An 18445-nucleotide genomic window follows, 5' to 3' on the forward strand; every position below is an offset into this window, starting at 1 on the left:
GCTATCACAGTCACTCTGTGCCAATGCAACAGGTTTGCGGCATCCGCACGTGGCAAAACGTGTGATCAGTCTGACCCACTTTGGATCAGGGTCAGACCTATACTTGATCCTCAGGTGCTGATTATCTGTCTGGAGGACTTTGTCTGTATGAGAGGCTATACGTGAGAAATCTCCTGTGGGCTTTTAAAAAAAAATAAATCACTGTATTGCATTATCCATCATGAGATAAGGAGAGCCTGTTTCCTTATGGTGTCAATGCCCCAAGTCGTCTCTTTGTCCTTCACAACTCCTTTGCACCTCAGGTTCTGCTAGACTTCTGACTTCCCGCTGAAAACTTTGGTCTTTCTCTGCCTCAGTGCTCCTGCAGACCAGCTCTGTGACAATTCAAATATTTTCTAGGTCAGTCTTTACCTGTGCTGCCTCCTCCCAGGGTGAGTGGAGCAGCACCTGTCCACGTCACTGTCCTGTTTTCATTGACCTCACACCTGGCTGCTACTAGTTTTGCTATGCCATACGGCTCTCTTCTGTGGTGAGGGATCAAAGCCACTGCTCTTAAATGGTAGGATGCGCTGCCAGCTTTTGGGAGGAGGTAAAAGTGTCCCACTGTCCATGAAAACCCAAAGCAGCAGTTGTGTGCTTGCCACAGAGTGACGGTTTTCTGAAATCCTGCAACCCTAAAACTACAGAGATTCAGCTTTTGGATGAAAGCTTTTAAATAATTCTCCTATAAAACCATCTGCAGGTGCAGAGGAGCTGGAAAGCCCATGGAGGGCAGAAGAGCAGGCTCCAGCGAGCACCCAGTGAAAACAGGCAGTAATAGAGTCAGTTCATGCTTTGTGGTTCTGCTCTTTCAGCCTACAGGGCATTGGCCGTGGTGAACAAGCACTTCTTACTAAACCAGTGAATCAGCTTTAATCAGCTCCTCAAAATTCTAGGCACCCTGGTTTTCTCTCTATGTAATTAATTAATTTCATATTAAGTTTTATTTCCTTGGCTGTTATTGTACTGCTGGCATCATATCAGCAGTTATAGTCAAAGCTGACCATGGGGCTCTACAGTGTTAGGTACGAGAAGAGGGATGACCGGTGTCCCAGAAAGCTCTTGCTCAAATTGGAAATGACAGGGCGAGGACGGAGGCAGGGAAGCTCCTGTCTGTTTATCAGACTGGGCCTTCGGAGGTGGGAAGTGCCCTTAAACCTGGCATAGCTGGCAGCTCAGTTTGTATCTCCTCCATGGCTCTTGCATGCCCTGAATCTCATATGCTTCTGCTGAGCTCAGCTTCAACATCTGATGTGTTGGTGTGTCCAGTCGGACTGTCCTGTGCCTTCCTTTCCTGTACTTTGTGTTTTCAAACCACTGCTGCTATTGTCTCCTGGGGAGAGCAGCTCCAAAGCGGGTTTTCAGAACTACTTGGGCGACTGACTCTGCATTGAGCATCTTTACAGGTCTGGGCTGTAGGGGAGGCGTCCATGTCCCTTAACACTAGAATAATCCATATGTAGACACCAAGAATAAACTGGCTTTCCCAGTGTATCTTGCGAAAGCTTATAGCCTTCAAAGGAGAAAGACAGATCTGAGTAAAAGTAGAAAAAACCCAATAAATCCTTCATCCACAGTTAAAGTGACCTGAACTCAGCTGTCTTCCGATGCCTGAGGAAACGTGAGAGAGAATTGTATTTCGTGTTTTCTTTCAAATGTTGTTAAGGATGAGCACAACATTTTGACAGAAAAGAAAGCAGGGGAATTTCAACCTGGCTGCTATCAGGAAGTACTGGAAACCCAGCTTGAGCCCGGATTTCCAAATAAAGATGCTCACCTGCAATGGAAGAGCTTCTAGAGGGCTACCTAGTGAGTAATCAAAAAAAAAAAAATCATGTGCAGAATGACATGTTAGTTTATTATTGTTGCATTTGAGCTAGGGAAAATGGACAGATTAGTCATATTCTATCATAAATATCTTACCGTGCCCATGTTTACAGATTCATTATTACTATCAGGCTCTCGTATGCTCAAGATTCTGGGTAAAGATCCTACAAACTGTTTGCTTTTTGAGTCAGCTTGTTTGATGGGGAGATCTATTCTGCAAGAAGGAAGCGAAATGCCTGTTGTAGAGCTAAGACATACAGTGAATAACCATTGCATTTTCTTTATGAAGGGAAAATTGAAGCATCTGGTCACAAAATATATCACATCAGCAAACTAGAACAAGCTGGCTTTTCCAGCTATGTCATGACTTACAGCCGTGCTCTCTCGATCTGTCTGAAGGGCAGTACTAGTCACCCTCAGTCCTCTTAGAAACAGAATTGTTTGAAGTTCAATGTCTTCTAGGAAGATGGAAGACATCATCATCATCATTGGAGATGTTGGTGCAAGTGTGACTGTGTCTGCCTTGGTTAGATGTTAGCCTGCATATTGGCTTCATCAGTATAATTTCTCATTGGCATTACACCAGTGTCTAGGGGATCTAGCTGGAATCAAGGCTTCAACATTTTAGGCACTGAAGAGGAAAACGCTGGAGATTTTCAGATACTTGAGTAAATTAGGGTAAAACTAGTCATTGCTGATTTTGAGCATTTCTTTGAAAAGTAGGTATATAAGGAACGTAACAAAAGACCAGCATCTCTGTTTTTGGACAGCCCCATGCCCAACAAAAACCAATCAATCTCTCCTCTCCTAGACCACTAAAGCCTTCAAGAGATTATGTTCCCGGGGAATGTTTTGGCTTCTCCTGCTGTGTACCACAAATCCCCTTATCTTCATGTTGTTGCCAAGTCTGACCTGAGAGGACACAGCGAGAACTGGAGTCTAAAAACCATGATGGTTTCTAAAATATAAACATATGCCTAGATCTAGACAGAAAATAAATGACATTATGTATAAGATATGAAATATATACGTTGCTGCTAACTGAAATGTAGTTATTCTTCCTGTATGTGCAGGAGTTTTTCAAAAAAGAAGTAACGCACTGCAATTTATTTTCACAGCAACAACTGCACTGTTATTTTTAGTGAAGAACTCAATACATCTGCCTGCCGTGTTTCTCTGGGAGGCTACAACATGCACTCTATGCTTTTGCAGCAGCAGCTTGGCAGAGCGTTTAGGGGAGCTCCTCGCCTGGGCCGCCAGTTGCCCTGTAGCTAAAGCATTGCTTTGCAGGCAGCTCTGCGGATTTGCCCTCGGCTGAGGACCCGGCCCTCAAAACCTCTTGTTTTTATGGTTTGTCTTCCTCTTCCCACAGGCAGTGTACGTGTTAATTTTTGATGAGCGCACACGTTTTGGGAAGAGGCTGCATGGACACTATGGTGGCGGACAGGCCCCCTCCAGCCAGACACTGGGTGCAAACTCACGTTAGCTGCAAAACGCACAAAAAGTCAGTCTTCTCTGACCCCTCCTTCATCTTCCTTCTATAGGTGACCAAGGAGAGGTAACTCAGGAGGGAAAGCACCGCTTTTTGTGGGTTTTTTTTGGGGGTGCAGAGACGGTGGATGGGTGATGCTTCTGAGCATCCCTTTCCCGCAAAAAGTCTTTGAACAAGCAGCTTTCAGAGGGTGTTATCAAGAGGGTTGAAATGAAAGGAGGGAGAAATGAAAGGGGAGAGAAATGAAAGGGGGGAGAATATGAAAAACTCGTGTTTCCTCTCACAACGAGCCCCTTCCTCAGCCGGGGCGGGCGGCGCACAACTGCCTCCCTCCCTCCCTCCCCCCCCGCCCCCTCCGCCTCCCGCGGGGGGTGAGGGGCGGCTCTCGCCCCTCCATAAAGCGGGCGGCGGGTGCTGCGGAGCGGAGAGGAGAGGAGCGGAACGCCGCGCTGCCCCGTCCCGTCCCGTCCCGGCCATGCATCCCGCGCCCCGCCGCGGCGGCTCCCTGGACGCCGCCGGGCAGGTGAGGGGGAGCGGGCCGGGGCGCAGGGGAGGGTGAGCGGCCGTGGCGCGGGGGGGCGATCCTGGCTTGCGAGAAAAATGTCGCTTCTCTGAAGTTCCAGCTCTGGCGCCTCACAGTTGCGGTTCTCGGAGCGGCGGTTTCGGGGGGACAGGGGAGTTTCCTGGCCGCGGTTGCTGGGAGAGCGGTGGTCGCCCTGAGGTGCTGCTCTGGCAGCGGCGGGAGTGCGCGGTGTCGCTGGGATTGGAATGGGACTGATCCGTGCTGCTGCTTCTGGACAGAAAGGGGACAAAACGTGGTAAAATTGAAATGGGAGCAAATGGAATGGAGGTAGAACAAAAGTAACTTGTGGTGCATCGTTGCTTAGGAGACAGAGGGTGTGAGATAGCCCAGAAAAATCCCCTGCTGGATTATTTCTTGTTACAGTGGGAATACGCTCAGTACATCAAAGATCAGATAAAATCAGTGCTTATGCATTGGCTGCACTTATTGATACTGTGCAGTTTACAAAGTTAGTAAAATTTCTTGTGAAAACAAGATGCTGACGGTGATGGAGTAAAGTTTCACAAAAGATTGTTTTGCCATATCCATCAGATCTTTGGAAGCCAACTGTTCAGCACAGCTTTTGGGTTGATGTCTGAGAACTAAAGCTAAGGAAGACCTTTGGGTGGCTGAAAAATTTCCCTGTAAGGTGACATCTAGTCATGGTCGCTTATAAGATCAAGTCTTCGTCCTTCCTTACTAAGAAGTGTGTCAGAAGGACAGTGAGAAAGTAAGCAGCTGCTTAAAGAGGGAGGAGGATATAAAATGCCTGTTGAGACTTTTTATCAAGTACAATTAATGGCTATCTGTATTGATAGCCATTTTTAAAAAGATTTTTTTAGTCTTCGATTTATGGCTCTAAAACATAATTTCCTTTAGATGAGTGTGTTTGGATAATTTTAAATCTTGGCTAGCCATTAATATAAAGAATTAAAGCACAAAATATTCACCCTTAAATATCTAACTCACAGAATGTTTGGGGAAGGGGAGAAAGGGAAGGTGATTGTTGTAGACTCCAAAAGGAGCAATCTTTAACCAGAAGGCACCAAGATATCTATCTAGATAAGAACTTTAGAGTATCCCTGTGCTGATGTATTTTCATTAAGACTTGAGTCAGGTTGATGGCAAATCAGTTAATAATTTGCATTGTTAATAACAAGCATCAATGGAATATTAATTCCCCCCTCACCCTCCAAAAAGCTCAAATGTGTTACCATGCAAAGGAAAATTGTTAGATTTGGTTAGAGCTGAGTTACTGATACAAAACACAGTGAAAGTGCACCTGTTGGAGGAGAGGAGCTGTTTTTGCATTGCCACTTTCTCTTGCTGTCTTGCACCAAAATGGTTGCTGCATTAATGCAGACCTGTTTTCAGTCCATTTTTTTTTTTTTTAAGTGAAAGCAAAAGATTAACGTTGGTTATAGGGTTGAAGATGTAACGAGTGTGCGTTTGGCACTGCAGGCATCTGAATTTCTCGTCTGTAACTTTTTAAAATTCTGAAGTTAGAGGTAAGTTTTAGAACTTTATGTAAGACACACTGCTTTTTGTTGTATTTTCTTCATTGGTCTCTTATAAATAGACTTCATAGATCTTGTCACCTGATCCTGAACACATTAGTTGTACTAGCAAAATACAAAATAAGGACATTAGTCCTCAATGCATGTAGTTTGTCCTAGCTGTGCACCTTATAATATGCATGCCAAATCTCATAAGCTGATCTTGTCTTAAGTCAATGATCCTGAATGTGGAATCAATCCAACATGCTGCCTATAAACCATGTATATAAAACAGCCCAACAGTTTTTGCCTTCGGAGACCACCATCTAACTCCATTTGTAATGGAGACCTCTTTGCATCCAGCTTTTTCTTCAGCAGTACCATCTGAGTAGGATTTGGCACACACAAATGGTGATCTCTACACTTGAGAAAAACCAATAACCTGTATGTAACTGTGGAGTTGTTAGCTTCTTCTGTTCTGCTTGGAATACCCTTGCTCATTGTTAGCTTCTTCTCTTCTGCTTGGAATACCCTTGCTCGTTTCCTGGCTCTTGTGATCCTGATCTGATGCTCGCTGTGAACTGTGAGTGAACTGTGAAACCTGCCGGCTGCTCAGCAGAACCTGGTTTGGGCACTGTCACCCACTTTCAGCTGAGAATTTGATGTCTGGACGTCAAGTTGATGGTGGCTTTGCTGGATCAGAAACAGTGTGATGGACTGACACTATTGTCCAGGCTAGTCATATAGTGACAACTTGTTAGAGGCGGGGACCCAATCAGAAATCCAAATACTTCTGTTAGCATCAGTGGGGCTTGGAGCAAGACTTCCTCCGTGGGCTACCACCGCTGTACCCGAAAGAGCTCACAGCTAGAAACCTGCTTGAAACCTTTCTTAGAACAGCATCAAATATCTGCCTGGTTGTAAACCACTCAATTTAAAATAAAACTAATTTAATTATTTTGTTAGGCAGATTACCTTCTTAATCTGAAAAGTTAATAGGAACATTTTGATAAATGATCGGTAAAATCTGTTTTTATTTTTAAACTTACCTATTACAGATAGAAATTTTAACCTGTTCAGCGTTATCCATTTTCAAGAGGTTGAAGTTGGAGAGACTGTAAAAGAGAATCAATGGAACTGCTGTGCTTCGATTTTTTTATTTTTGCTCTTTCCATTCCCAAAAATGTCACCAGATAGTCATGTCTTTAACAGCTGCATCAAATAAAAAAAATAATTCCAAATAGCAATAATGTGCCTTCATTGTTTCTCTCCTCTTTCTCACTGGCTCCTTCCTTTTTTGTTTGTTTTTGCAAGGTTTGAAGACATGACACAGCCTCTGTTTCTAAGCCTTGTATTTTTTCTTTACTTTGCATTTTCCACATTCTTAATTGTTTCTATATTATCTTTGTTTATGGCCTGGCTACATGTAGCTAAGAATATGGTCTGTGACATCCACTGATTTCAGCACAGTCAGGTGTGTGATCACCAGTAATGTACAAGATCACATGGTCCTACAGTGTTGGATGTCTGAAAATTTTTAGGGTGTGTGATTTGAGTGATTATGATAAGGGTTTGGCATGTGAATTAGGGGACCCGACAGACCGAACAGTTCTGTTGTGGTTGATTACAGCAGGACAATCTCTGTAGTCAACAGATTCTAGTCAGTACAACATTTAACTCCTTAGGTTTTGTCTCCTTTCTCTGTAAAAGCAGTGCTTTATAGTTAGGTAGTGAGAGATAAGCAATGATTTTTCAGTTCCGATCTGCTAAATCCTGATCCATGTTTCCTACCTATATCTCATGGGTTTTGGATTATTCCCTTACCAATGTTCATCAAATTTGCTAACAAGTATTTGTTCATCTTATTATTTCTGCTGAAATCTTGTAGCTCCTCCCCTGAAATACCAATGCTAATTATAAACTATACTTTGGAAACATTTTCTGCATCCTAGAGAATGTCTAAAGATGTCTATAGAATCATTTAACTGAAAACAAGAAATCTCAGTGTTTCATCCACAGCTCTCTCAAATTCTATACGTGCCTAACTTTGTGCCTGTTATTGTAATGTTTTAATTGGCACCTTTCTTTTTGTGGTTGATCAGTCAAAGCACAGTATTACCCAAAGACAAACCGAAATGTAAAACTTTACACGTTTTGCACTACTAGCCATTCAAAAAAATCTTTTTGTTTGTTTGCATTTAGTTAAACAAGTCAAATTACATGATGATTGAAGACAATAAAGAGAATGAAGACCATGCATCTGAAAGAGGGAGAACGGCCATAATTTTTCCTTGAAGAATGAAGTCGGAGGACTCGTAAAAGCATTAAAACTCTTTCAGGTATGCAATAATCATATTGCTACAGCAGGTCTGTAGTTTTAAATTGTAAGGATAGTTTTGGAACACATTAGACTTAATTGCATCCATTTATTAAGGATTTGATTCCTAACCTGGCTCCCACTTTGCACCCAAAATTACCCATGAAGGTAAACTCATGCCTCAGAAATGAGATGCTGGCTGGCTAAAAATCTCTGCAAAACTTATCATCTGCACCGACAAAAGACTGAGAGAGTTTTGCCTTTTCCCTCATGAAAACAGGATTGACACTCATTGCTTCTACTGCTTATAAGAGGTGGATCTGAAGCTCCTGCTGATGGCAGGTAGACACTTGGGGTGCTGACCCACACTGGGGTTAGTCCAGTGTCCTTGTCACTCTGCCCCCAGACTGAGGGTGACAGAGGAACTGTAGTTGCACAACTGTGCTCCTTCGATTGCTGGGCAGGTGCTGTGCAAGGAATATGGGCAGTGCCACTGTGCTCTGTCATCTGGCCCTGCATGTCTTAGCTTGGGGTTTTCTCTATGTTCCCACTACAATATGATTAAATAATTTTTCCAATAAAAGTGAAATTTGCCCTGAAAACTACTGCTTTTAAATCCCTTGCTTGCTTGTGAGATAATTATATGGTGACTTGATTGGCATTTTGGTGAATTTCCCTAGACCCAGTTGCTAATCAGCTTCCTATGGGAGGGATGAAAGAAAAAGGTCTATGAATTTAAACGTCCTGACTGTGTCTTTCTGTGCTTCCTGAATGTAAATGAAATTGAAAGACAGGTTCTCTTTCATTTTCTTCTGAACAGGAGACTTTTAAAATCAAACCATTCCCCTCCTCTTTAATAAGCAAACTGCTATCAAGAGATCCAAGAGAACTAAAATAGCTTCACAAAGGTGGTGAATATTCCATGGCAGTAGAATATTTATTTGAAAAACAAATTCTAGTTGCCAGTCAATCTGTTTGAAAACATTGCTTCTTACAAAACAGGAGAAGCATGTAAATCTGGTACACATTGAGTCACGGAAGTCCAAGAGACGAAATTCTGAGTTTGAGATCTTTGTGGACTGTGACAGTAACAGGGAACAATTGAATGAGATCTTCCAGCTCCTGAAATCCCACGTCAACGTTGTCTCTATGAACCCGACAGAGCATTTTAATGTCCAGGGAAATGGTAAGTACAAAAGGCCGATCTGATGAAATCCGCTTCTCGATGTGTTGGTTAGAAATCTTTTTATGCTCTTGGGTAGTGTTTTTGATCAGTAGCTACCAGGTTTATGCCTCTGTGTTGTGAAGGAGTGTGGTTGATATGGGCAGGGCTGCGTCGGCTGGTGTCACCCAGGAGTACGGGCTGTTTCAGGCTGGTGCAAATCGCATGTCTGTCATCTGTGCTCCCGTCTTTTCCAGCACGGCACAACAGGCATCTATGGGAGTCTCTGCACCCGTGCAGGCCGGCATGTAGGCAAAGCCTGGATGCAGAGCTTGGCTAGGAACTGACCACCATGATGACAGAGGGGTAATACTGACAAATACCAGTTCAGTTCAGACACTGGTGAGAGTGGGAGATGGATTCTGTAATTTCCTCATGTAGCTCTTGAGTTGATTTTTTTTTTTTAACTGCTCTTCATCATAACTTGTTACTTATATTAGTGTGAAAGACGTGCCTTTTAACTTTAGGGTGCTTCAGATCCTGTTTACCTTTGCTTCTAGTTAAAGAGATGCCTGAAGTTCAGGGCAGCAGGAAGTCAGTCCCGTGTATTTCTCAGCCACTGTGCTTGGCACAGGCTGGTAGGTAGGGAAAGTTGAGATCTGGTGTCTCTTCGATAAAAATGGCTTACTTTAGCCCTAAGTAAGGGGAATTTCAATCTAAACATTCCTCTTGTATTTTTTGAGAACACTGAAGGGCAGAACATGAACATGAGGGCAGAAAAACTGTGTTGACTACTCTGCCAAAAGCTTGGTTATAAACTTTCTTGGGCTATTAAAAAAAAAAAAGAAGTAATGAGTAGCAAAACTGTAACAAAGTGTGTGTCTCAGGCTGCAGGGCTGAAATTGCCTCCTTCTCTTTCTCTTTCCCCACAACCCCCTTGGCAAAGCTGGATGCTTCTGAGGTACATAACCACAGAGCAGCGTTCAGTTCCCATGGTCAGTAAAGCAGGATGGGAGGACTCCATCCTGCTCCCCCTCTCCAGAGACAACAGGCAAATCACTTCTCTGCTCCTTTGCACACTCGGTACCCCAGAAGCTTCACACAGCACTGTGCACGAGGAGGCTTTGTCTCAGTGAGAGCCTCTAGATACTACTCTAACCTTAACAGTACTAACAGTAAGGGCCACAGAAAACTTATGTTAACTGTTTCCTCCCTGGACGCTTTGGAGCTGGCTGTGCTCTCGAGGCAGACGGTGACAGTGACAGAGGAGGAAGTGTGAGCTGTAGGCTGGTGCCAGATAGGCAGTGGGCTCTCTTGCCTTATTCGTGACCCTTTTAATTTATAGATTTCGCTTGTAACCGCCATAGCCATACTTGAAAGTAGCATTTCCTCCCTCAGCATGCTTGGCGTTATTAATAACTTTGTGGATTCCATGCCTTCCCTAGACATGGAGAATGTTCCCTGGCTTCCGAAGAAGATCTCAGATTTGGATAAGTGTGCAAACCGAGTGCTGATGTACGGGTCTGATTTGGATGCTGACCATCCAGTAAGTATTTTTCCCTCCTACACCCAATGCTTAGTGAAAACGTACTTTGTGGAGCTTGCTTTAAAAACACTGCAGCTTTTCCTCCTCCCCCTCCTTCCCTTCAACTGTGCCTCCGTGGTCTGAGCACCTTCTCTTGGGGGTTTCATGTCTTTTTCCTAGTTCAGGCAAGGCGTCACTGAATTCAGCTCCTGTGCCTTTCCGCAAGGCGTACTCCTGCGAGGGCTCCAGGTCTGGGCCCTGAGTGGTCACGTACAAATTGAGAAAAAAAGCGTTGTGAGGCAGGCTGGGTTCCTCCTTTTCTTTCTTCCCTTACTACAATTGAAGCAAACAATTGGTACTTGGGCAGTGCAAACGGGCAATTTGTTCTGTAGTTTAGAATAACCAAACAAGTAACAAAGTTGTATAACTACTGAAATGACTAAAATGAATTCTTGCCTACTGAATATATAGTTGTAGGCATAAAACTGCTGGTCCTTACTTTGAAGTATTTACTTAGTTCACAGTTATTAAACATTTCAGACTACAGCTGTGAGGCTCCTGCCCTGTCCTCTCATTCTTACACAGCATATTTTATATTTCCCAACTGAAGAAATTTCAAGTGTCTTGTTTTAAATTCATTTATTCACTACAGCTTGGAAACTCATTTGACCTTTTTTTTTTCTCTCATTCCCCCTGCCAGGGTTCAAAGACAATGTGTATCGACAAGAGGCGAAAGTATTTTGCAGACCTGGCTATGAACTACAAACAGTAAGTCTCGACTTCTTCCAGATAAGCCTTCTGGGTGTCTTGAAATAATAGCAGAGTGAACTGGCAGGAACTCGCATTCCCTGGGCTCAGATCTTGCTGAAACATGTTTAGCTTGGGAATCAGAGCTGGAGGGGTAAAACAAGGGAGATGTAAGACAAGATTAAAGATAGATCTAGGCCATCTTACAGCACCCATGGGCCTCTGATGGGTCTGAGGATCAGCTCATGGTTGCTCGGCCATTATGGCACCTGCGGCAGTGCTGATTCTTAGATGGACAGCAATGCCAGCGTGGGCTTCCTGCAGTGTGGTGCATTGGACTCTGCATTCCCTCCCTGCTTCTCTGTAAATGGGTGCAACAGAGGGTGAACAACGTGTGTTGCACAGCTGCCTGTGCCAGGACGTACGGACTTGACTAGGGCAGGTCGGTCTCCTTTGCAAACGGAGCAAGAGGGAAGGCAAAACCCAATATAGAGCCATTGACCACTGATATAAACCCTCTGGGCAAATGTTACTACTTGAGTTCCTGGTTCAAACTAGTGCATGTGATGTGTAGATAAGAAGTTTTCTGTGAAAAGAAATTTGAAGAGCTCTGTCTTTAGAGATGCTGCTTGGGGGAGGGAGCTCTTAAAAGCAGTAAAAGTCTCATAGCCCAGTGCTGTAAATTCTTTCTAAATGTGATTTTCGTGTTGCGTTGCCTTCTTGATTTAGATGCCAAGTTCCTCAATTGGAATGACCTAGAAGTGGTGGTGTATCTAGAGCTCTATTACACTGTGTGGTTAATGCAACTGGTTACCGCAGCACAGAGCCAGTTACTGTTAATGTATTGTTAGCAGAAATTCCCTTGGGAAAAGCATCTGCCATGCTGGTTACCTGGCTGGCAGCGGGAGCTCAGCGTAATACTCCCATTGCTTCAGTGGGCTTTAGAGTCACACCCTTGCTATAATCCACTTTAATCAAGATCCTGAGGGTTAAATAGGAGACAACAATTAATATGTTCAGACAGATGCTTGTCTCCTCTCCATAGAAGCATGATTTTGCTTAATGTGTATATTTAGCTGCTTCCACAAAATGTATTGTTGATTCAGGGGAATTCTCTTCTAAAACAAATCAAAAAGATATGGAAAGTAATTCTAGACAGGGAAATCCAACAGGGGAAAGGATGTGTTCTCAGCTCCTGAAGCTGTAAAGATTATGCAGGTATTTTAAATGTTACTTTCAGCATTAAACACCTAAGAAACTTTACAGAACTGAACCTTTAGGCTCCAGTGAGGTCAATGCAAAGATTCCTGTCAGTTGATTTAGGTGGAAAAGAGAGCAAGTCCTTAGACTAAAAGGTCTCCAGAGCATAGACCAGATCTCTCTGTGTATTTGACAGTGCCTAATGCACCCTGACCAGGTATCACAGCCATATGAATGTTAGATAATAATAGTAAGTAAATGAGTCATCTGTTATTAGCTACTTACCGAGGAATGTCCTTTCTTCCTCTTCTTGTAGCGGTGACCCAATTCCTAAGATTGAATTCAACTGAGGAGGAGATCAAGACTTGGGGGACTGGGTACCACGAGAGCGTAACAAGCTTTACCCAACTCATGCCTGCAGAGAGTACCTTAAAACCTACCCTTGCTCACCAAATACTGTGGGTACAGAGAAGACAACATCCCCCAGCTGGAAGATGTGTCCCGCTTCCTGAAAGGTAACATGCTAATTTTCTTACACAAAAAAAAACCCCCGAAATGAGGTCCCTTGCAAATCACACTGCTATTATGTAGCCACAAAACCCCATCCTTCATCACTTCCGCTTGAATTCATTCTGATCCTTTAAGAGGCCTTGTTGGACCATATGTGTTTAATGTATTGTGTGACATTCGAGTGGCTGCGCTACCTCTGCAGAGACTGTTAGTATTGACTAAAGAGATACCTCGCTGTATTGTGTGTGGCTTTCGTCAGGAAATCCACTTCAAACAGAGGTAGGGACATTTTTACTAGACGTTGGTCGTTCTCAAGCTTAGGGCTAATTTTTCTAATCGTGCCTAATTTTCCCACGTGCGCTTGAGCCAAGGCAGGGCTGTGGGTTTTATCCCAGTTGCCGGAAGAAAGGTGACACCATTGCACCATTCTACATTAACCTAATGTATGATTTCTCCGTTCCTTTTCAAGCGCACAGGTTTCACCATTCGCCCTGTTGCTGGATATCTGTCGCCCAGAGACTTCTTGGCAGGATTAGCATTCAGAGTATTTCACTGCACTCAATATGTCAGACATAGTTCGGACCCTCTCTATACACCAGAGCCGTGAGTCGTTTAATCTTGGGGTAGAATTTGAGAGAGTGGGTTTTGAATCTTGTTGCCCAGAGCCAAGCTGCTTGAAAGCTGTTCAAACACACCAGCAAGAAAACTTAGTTTTCAAGGTGCTGAAGACTCAGCCTTCACACTGCATGTAATGAAGTTTTAGCATGCTCAAGTGCCACCTTCATAAGTACAGGATTTTTGAAAGTACAGCATGTTATTGGAGAGCTCTTACTGATGTAATCGTGCACAGAGGTTAGATTGGTATTCAGTTGCCCTCACAAATGCAGAGCTCAGATCTTTATTTAGGCAGCTTCATTTGAAAATCTGAATTTATGTACTTACGTAGAGCTGGTATGACCTTGCTCAATTGCTTTCAGCTAAACATGATGGACGCTTTTCTATCTTTGGATAGTAAATAGTTTAACGCAAGACATTGTTATCTGTTCAGTGGTTCTGCTTTTTCACTCTACCACAAAGACGGATCATGAGACTTCTTGTTTTGTTTCTTTTCCAGGTGATACATGCCATGAGCTCCTAGGCCATGTCCCTCTTTTGGCTGAACCCAGTTTTGCACAGTTCTCCCAGGAAAATTGGTCTTGCATCACTCGGGGCATCAGATGAGGCTGTCCAAAAACTGGCAACAGTGAGTGTTTCCGTGCCTGGTGATCCCATTGGAAGCTTCGTGCTTTACTAAGCTGATCCCAGTCCATCAAATAAATTTGGAGCTTCATATCAACATTAGCCACACCAGCTGCTAGACCTATGTGTTTCGTTGATTCTTAGCTTTTAGAGTGATATAACAATTTTCCATGCTAGGAAAAAAAATACTTTTTAAGGTTGATATGATTGGCATTCTTCTTCACTTGGCTGTCAAGTTAAGGATGCAACTTCTGGTGGTAGATCACTTCTTCCAGATTGAAATTCTGTGGTCTGTTTCTTCCAAACAAATCTTTTTACTCCTGGGAACATGGTTCAATGATTTTAAAAGTAATCTGTTTCTTTGTTGTGTAGAATGAGTTGAAATGATATGGTGTTTTCATTGAATGTGGTGAGCAATAGCATTAGATACTTTTCAGCCAAGAAATTCAATAATATAAATTAATCTTATTTCCTGGATACCAATTTCTAGATGCTTTGGCAAAAATATTTTGAGATGAAAGTTAAGTTTAGATGAAAAATAATTCATGCCAATTATGAAGGAACTGGTTCGCTGATACTTTTATTTATATTTTTTCCCCATCTGATGTAGCTAGTGGTAGAATTTCTACTACCATCAGTGGGAGCAGAATTAAGCTATCTATGAAAATAGTGTTCCTCCCTATATACCTGCAGAAATCCTGAAATCCAGCAAACTAAACATCTCTGATTTACAGGCCATTAAGGAAAGGAGGAACATAGTGGGCTGATATTTTCCTTCACCTCCCAGACATCCTCTCTAATCCAGTGTTTCTTTTAAGCTGAAGCTGTCATGTCATGACAGTATTTCTCAAAACAGATTTACGTCTCTATGTTCCTAGTAACATTAACACCCTCTACCCCAGCTGGGTGATCTATAATATCAATATTTCTTGTGAGAATCATGCAATCCAGTGGTTCTTCACTTTGCTATTCTGGCTTCCCTCCCCTTTAAATATCTGAGAAGGATAACCAAGTGATGACTGTCTGCTATTTGCAACTGCTTGACACTACCTGCAAATAGAAACGCCCCCATTTAGTTCACTGCAGCATTTTTGCTGAAGGCTGAATTATTTACTCCTTGTCTGTTTCAGTGCTATTTCTTCACTGTAGAGTTTGGCTTATGCAAGCAAGAGGGACAGCTACGAGTTTATGGGGCTGGCTTGCTCTCTTCAATTAGTGAGCTCAAGGTGAGAATATCTACTGTTAATTTACCTCTTTGATCATACCTGATTATTATGTCACTGTTTTGCCTTGTTTTTTATGAAATATAATTCTAAAAATATTTCTTTTGAAAACTCCTGGATACCTGCTAGACTTTAAGCAAATTCATTGTGGCAATAATTACTGGACAGTCTGCTTTTGGATATATGCTGAGCAGCTCCCATGTCTTTCACAGGAAGCATTTGATGACTGGTGTTTCTTAATGTTAGGCTCCAAGTAACTATTTTCAGAATAAAGCTCTGCAGGTTTAACCAGATTCTGAAAATACTGCCCTTGTTTACACATGAGCCTCGTGTCTGAGGAAGCCCTTTTTGACCCATATGGGCAGAATATACAGTTCGAAGTTATTCTGTTTGTTAAGCTTTAACTGCTGTTCATCTGCAGATAAAATCTTAAGAAGCAATGTACTAAAATATACTCTTTTTTTTTTTTTCTTCACTCTACCTCTCGAAATCTTCTTGGTGGATTCTTTGGGTGGTGATGTTCCTCTGACACATGGTAACACACAATGTTACCAGCACTCGCTCTCTGGCTGTGCCAAAGTCAAGCCTTTTGACCCAAAGGTCACCTGCAAGCAAGAATGCCTCATCACAACTTTCCAGGAGGTTTACTTTGTTTCCGAAAGTTTTGAAGAAGCAAAGGAAAAGATGAGGTACAGATTTTTATTTTCCCCTGTTTTATAAAAGCAGGTTTGATTTCATGCATCTCTTGGTAGCAGCACCAAACCCTTTCATTCTTTCACAGTTTTATAATTATTTTCATGGGGTTGTACAGCTGAGATTAGTATTTGCTTGGTCTTCCATGTTCTAGTGAGAAAGATGATGAACTGTATAACAATTACAACTATTTTTAAGAAAGTAAGCGGTTTTGAAAATTGATTATTGATACTGTGTGCATACAGAGGCTGCATTTGTGTTTTGTTTGTAACTCCTTCTCTTTTTTCACTTGAATAGAGAGTTTGCAAAAACCATCAAACGCCCATTTGGCCTGAAGTACAATCCGTATACTCAAAGCGTGCAGATCCTGAAAGACACGAAGAGCATTGCCAGTGTGGTCAATGAGCTACGTCATGAGCTGGACATTGTCAGCGATGCCCTCAGCAAGATGGGCAAGCAGCTGGAAGTTTAATAGTCCTGTGGCAGTGTGGTGCATTCAGCAGCTCTTCTCTTTTACCTACTGATTTCTTTCTAGGCATGTAATGTGTTGTATAAGAACCCTCTCCTTTACAATAGAGGAGCGAACGGCCCATAAAGATGATCACTTTATGTTGTCTCTCTGTGTAAAGTCCCTTACAGAATGTATTCCTCCATCCCCCTAGCAAAAAGAAGGCCTGGAGTTGCCTTTGAGAAGCTAGTGGGGGAGTAGAGAAATTGCTAGACTGGAGCAAAAGCGTGGTCTGTGGATCAGGGCTGGGTTCAGATGCTGTAGAATGTGGCTTATGAGGCAATAAAGGAATAATTTGCCACAGGGAAATGTCAGTTTCTGACTCTAGCAGTCTACGCTACTAATTTTACAGTATTGCAGACTTTATAGCGTAGAAGCTATAGTAATCAGTGCTTCTAAGTCTGTGCTACTATGCTACTAAGTTTAAAACTTGAATGATTACAGTGCAGGCATTGGGACACAAATAGCTGAAGGTTCACTATGATGAAATTGAGGGGTTAAATCTTGCTTTCAAAGGGATCGTTTTTGCTCCCAAATAATTTCAAATGTGCTGTTTGGCATGCTTCTAGTATAAGGCAGAGACACAGAGCTATTGCATGGAATCCTAATTATTTTAAGAGATTTGCTATCAGCTCAGAGAATCAGGATTTTTGTTGCTGTCTTTGATAATGCAACTGAGGGAAAACCTTTCCTTACAGAAATAGCATTTCCCTTTTTCTTGAATGAATTAATTTAGCAAAAAATATAGCAAGCCATTAGGTACTGACTTAACACAAAGCCTAAAGCCATTTCCAAATTAAAATTTAACATTCAAAGTAGTTCAATTGGTTCAAAAATAAAACCAGTGTTTAAAATAACAGCCAAAGTTCATAGTCTAGACTGTCTTTTTGTAATATTAAGCATCCTGTTGATTACTCAGTCACTTTATTGACCTGTACAAGCTGCACAAAGATGCATTTTGTTTCTTCTTTACTAGGCCTGAACACCTTCATTCCCTATTGAGCAAATGGTAACTGGAAGGGCCAAGCATTTCTTAGGAATTCTGTGGCTGTAAATGCAACAAACTACTTTGTAGTGTACAGTGTATCTAATTCCAAAGTGCACTTTACAAGTGGTGGGAAGCAGTGTTCTGCTGAATTGTCTGCATGACATAGTAGGAAATTTCCCTGTTGTCAGGGCTCTGTAGTTTCAAGCGTCCTGCATAGCTGCTGGTTCTGTCAATCCTGCCAATAAAATGGATATATGTACAGGATAGGATGTGTTTGAATGGGAGATCTGTGATGTGCAGGGTGTGTTTAATAGCACGCTAGGCACTGAATGGGTAGAGCTTATCAGGAAATCAGAATTTGGAGCTGTGAAGGTTGCTGGAAAAATTGGCTGAAATCTTAAATACACTGGGGATGCTAGCCCAGGATTTTGAGAACTTGAAAGGACTTTCATGAACCTCTGTGCTTGAAAATCAGTTTGTTTCCTATGCTTTCTAGTAGGCCACATCTGCTCCATAAGCAATCACTGGCCCAGTCTTTCCAAATACATATTCACTGTTTAAATCAAGTCTAGGTAGTTTTTTCTATTACTATTAACACACTATTACTTTTTTTTTTTTTTAAAGGAATAATTAAGAAATAGAAATATGGTCTACAACATTCTCAGCTTACGTTACACTTTAAAATAGATTTTTAGGAGCTTTGTCTTTCTAAGGGAGAAACCTTTTAAGTGAGTAGTAAGGGAGGACCTAATTTGTCTGCATCTGTGACAACAGTTAATATTTCAGATGCATTTTTAAAAACGTTGGGATTATTATGTTGAAATATGCATAGATCTGTGTTTCTTCAAATCTTTGTCTGAACTATGTATATGTTTCAAGTAGGAAACGTTATACTTGATAAATTAGCACCTAATCTA

At 42.2% G+C, this 18445-nt stretch overlaps 1 protein-coding gene across 1 annotated transcript; it reads left to right on the forward strand.

Moving 5' to 3' along the window:
* Window positions 1–3833: 3833 nt before the first annotated feature.
* On the forward strand, window positions 3834–17506 carry TPH1 (tryptophan hydroxylase 1). Its single transcript, XM_086613015.1, is given in 17 exon segments — window positions 3834–3881; window positions 7619–7697; window positions 7700–7755; window positions 8736–8919; window positions 10341–10441; window positions 11121–11188; window positions 12684–12711; window positions 12713–12748; window positions 12751–12796; window positions 12799–12882; window positions 13155–13156; window positions 13347–13500; window positions 13992–14065; window positions 14067–14120; window positions 15247–15342; window positions 15895–16028; window positions 16330–17506. Coding segments are annotated over 17 exon segments (1419 nt in total). The 3' UTR covers window positions 16505–17506.
* Window positions 17507–18445: the final 939 nt, after the last annotated feature.

Source organism: Tauraco erythrolophus, chromosome 6 (genome assembly GCF_009769465.1).
Source record: "Tauraco erythrolophus isolate bTauEry1 chromosome 6, bTauEry1.pri, whole genome shotgun sequence".
NCBI classification, from domain to species: Eukaryota; Metazoa; Chordata; class Aves; order Musophagiformes; family Musophagidae; genus Tauraco; species Tauraco erythrolophus.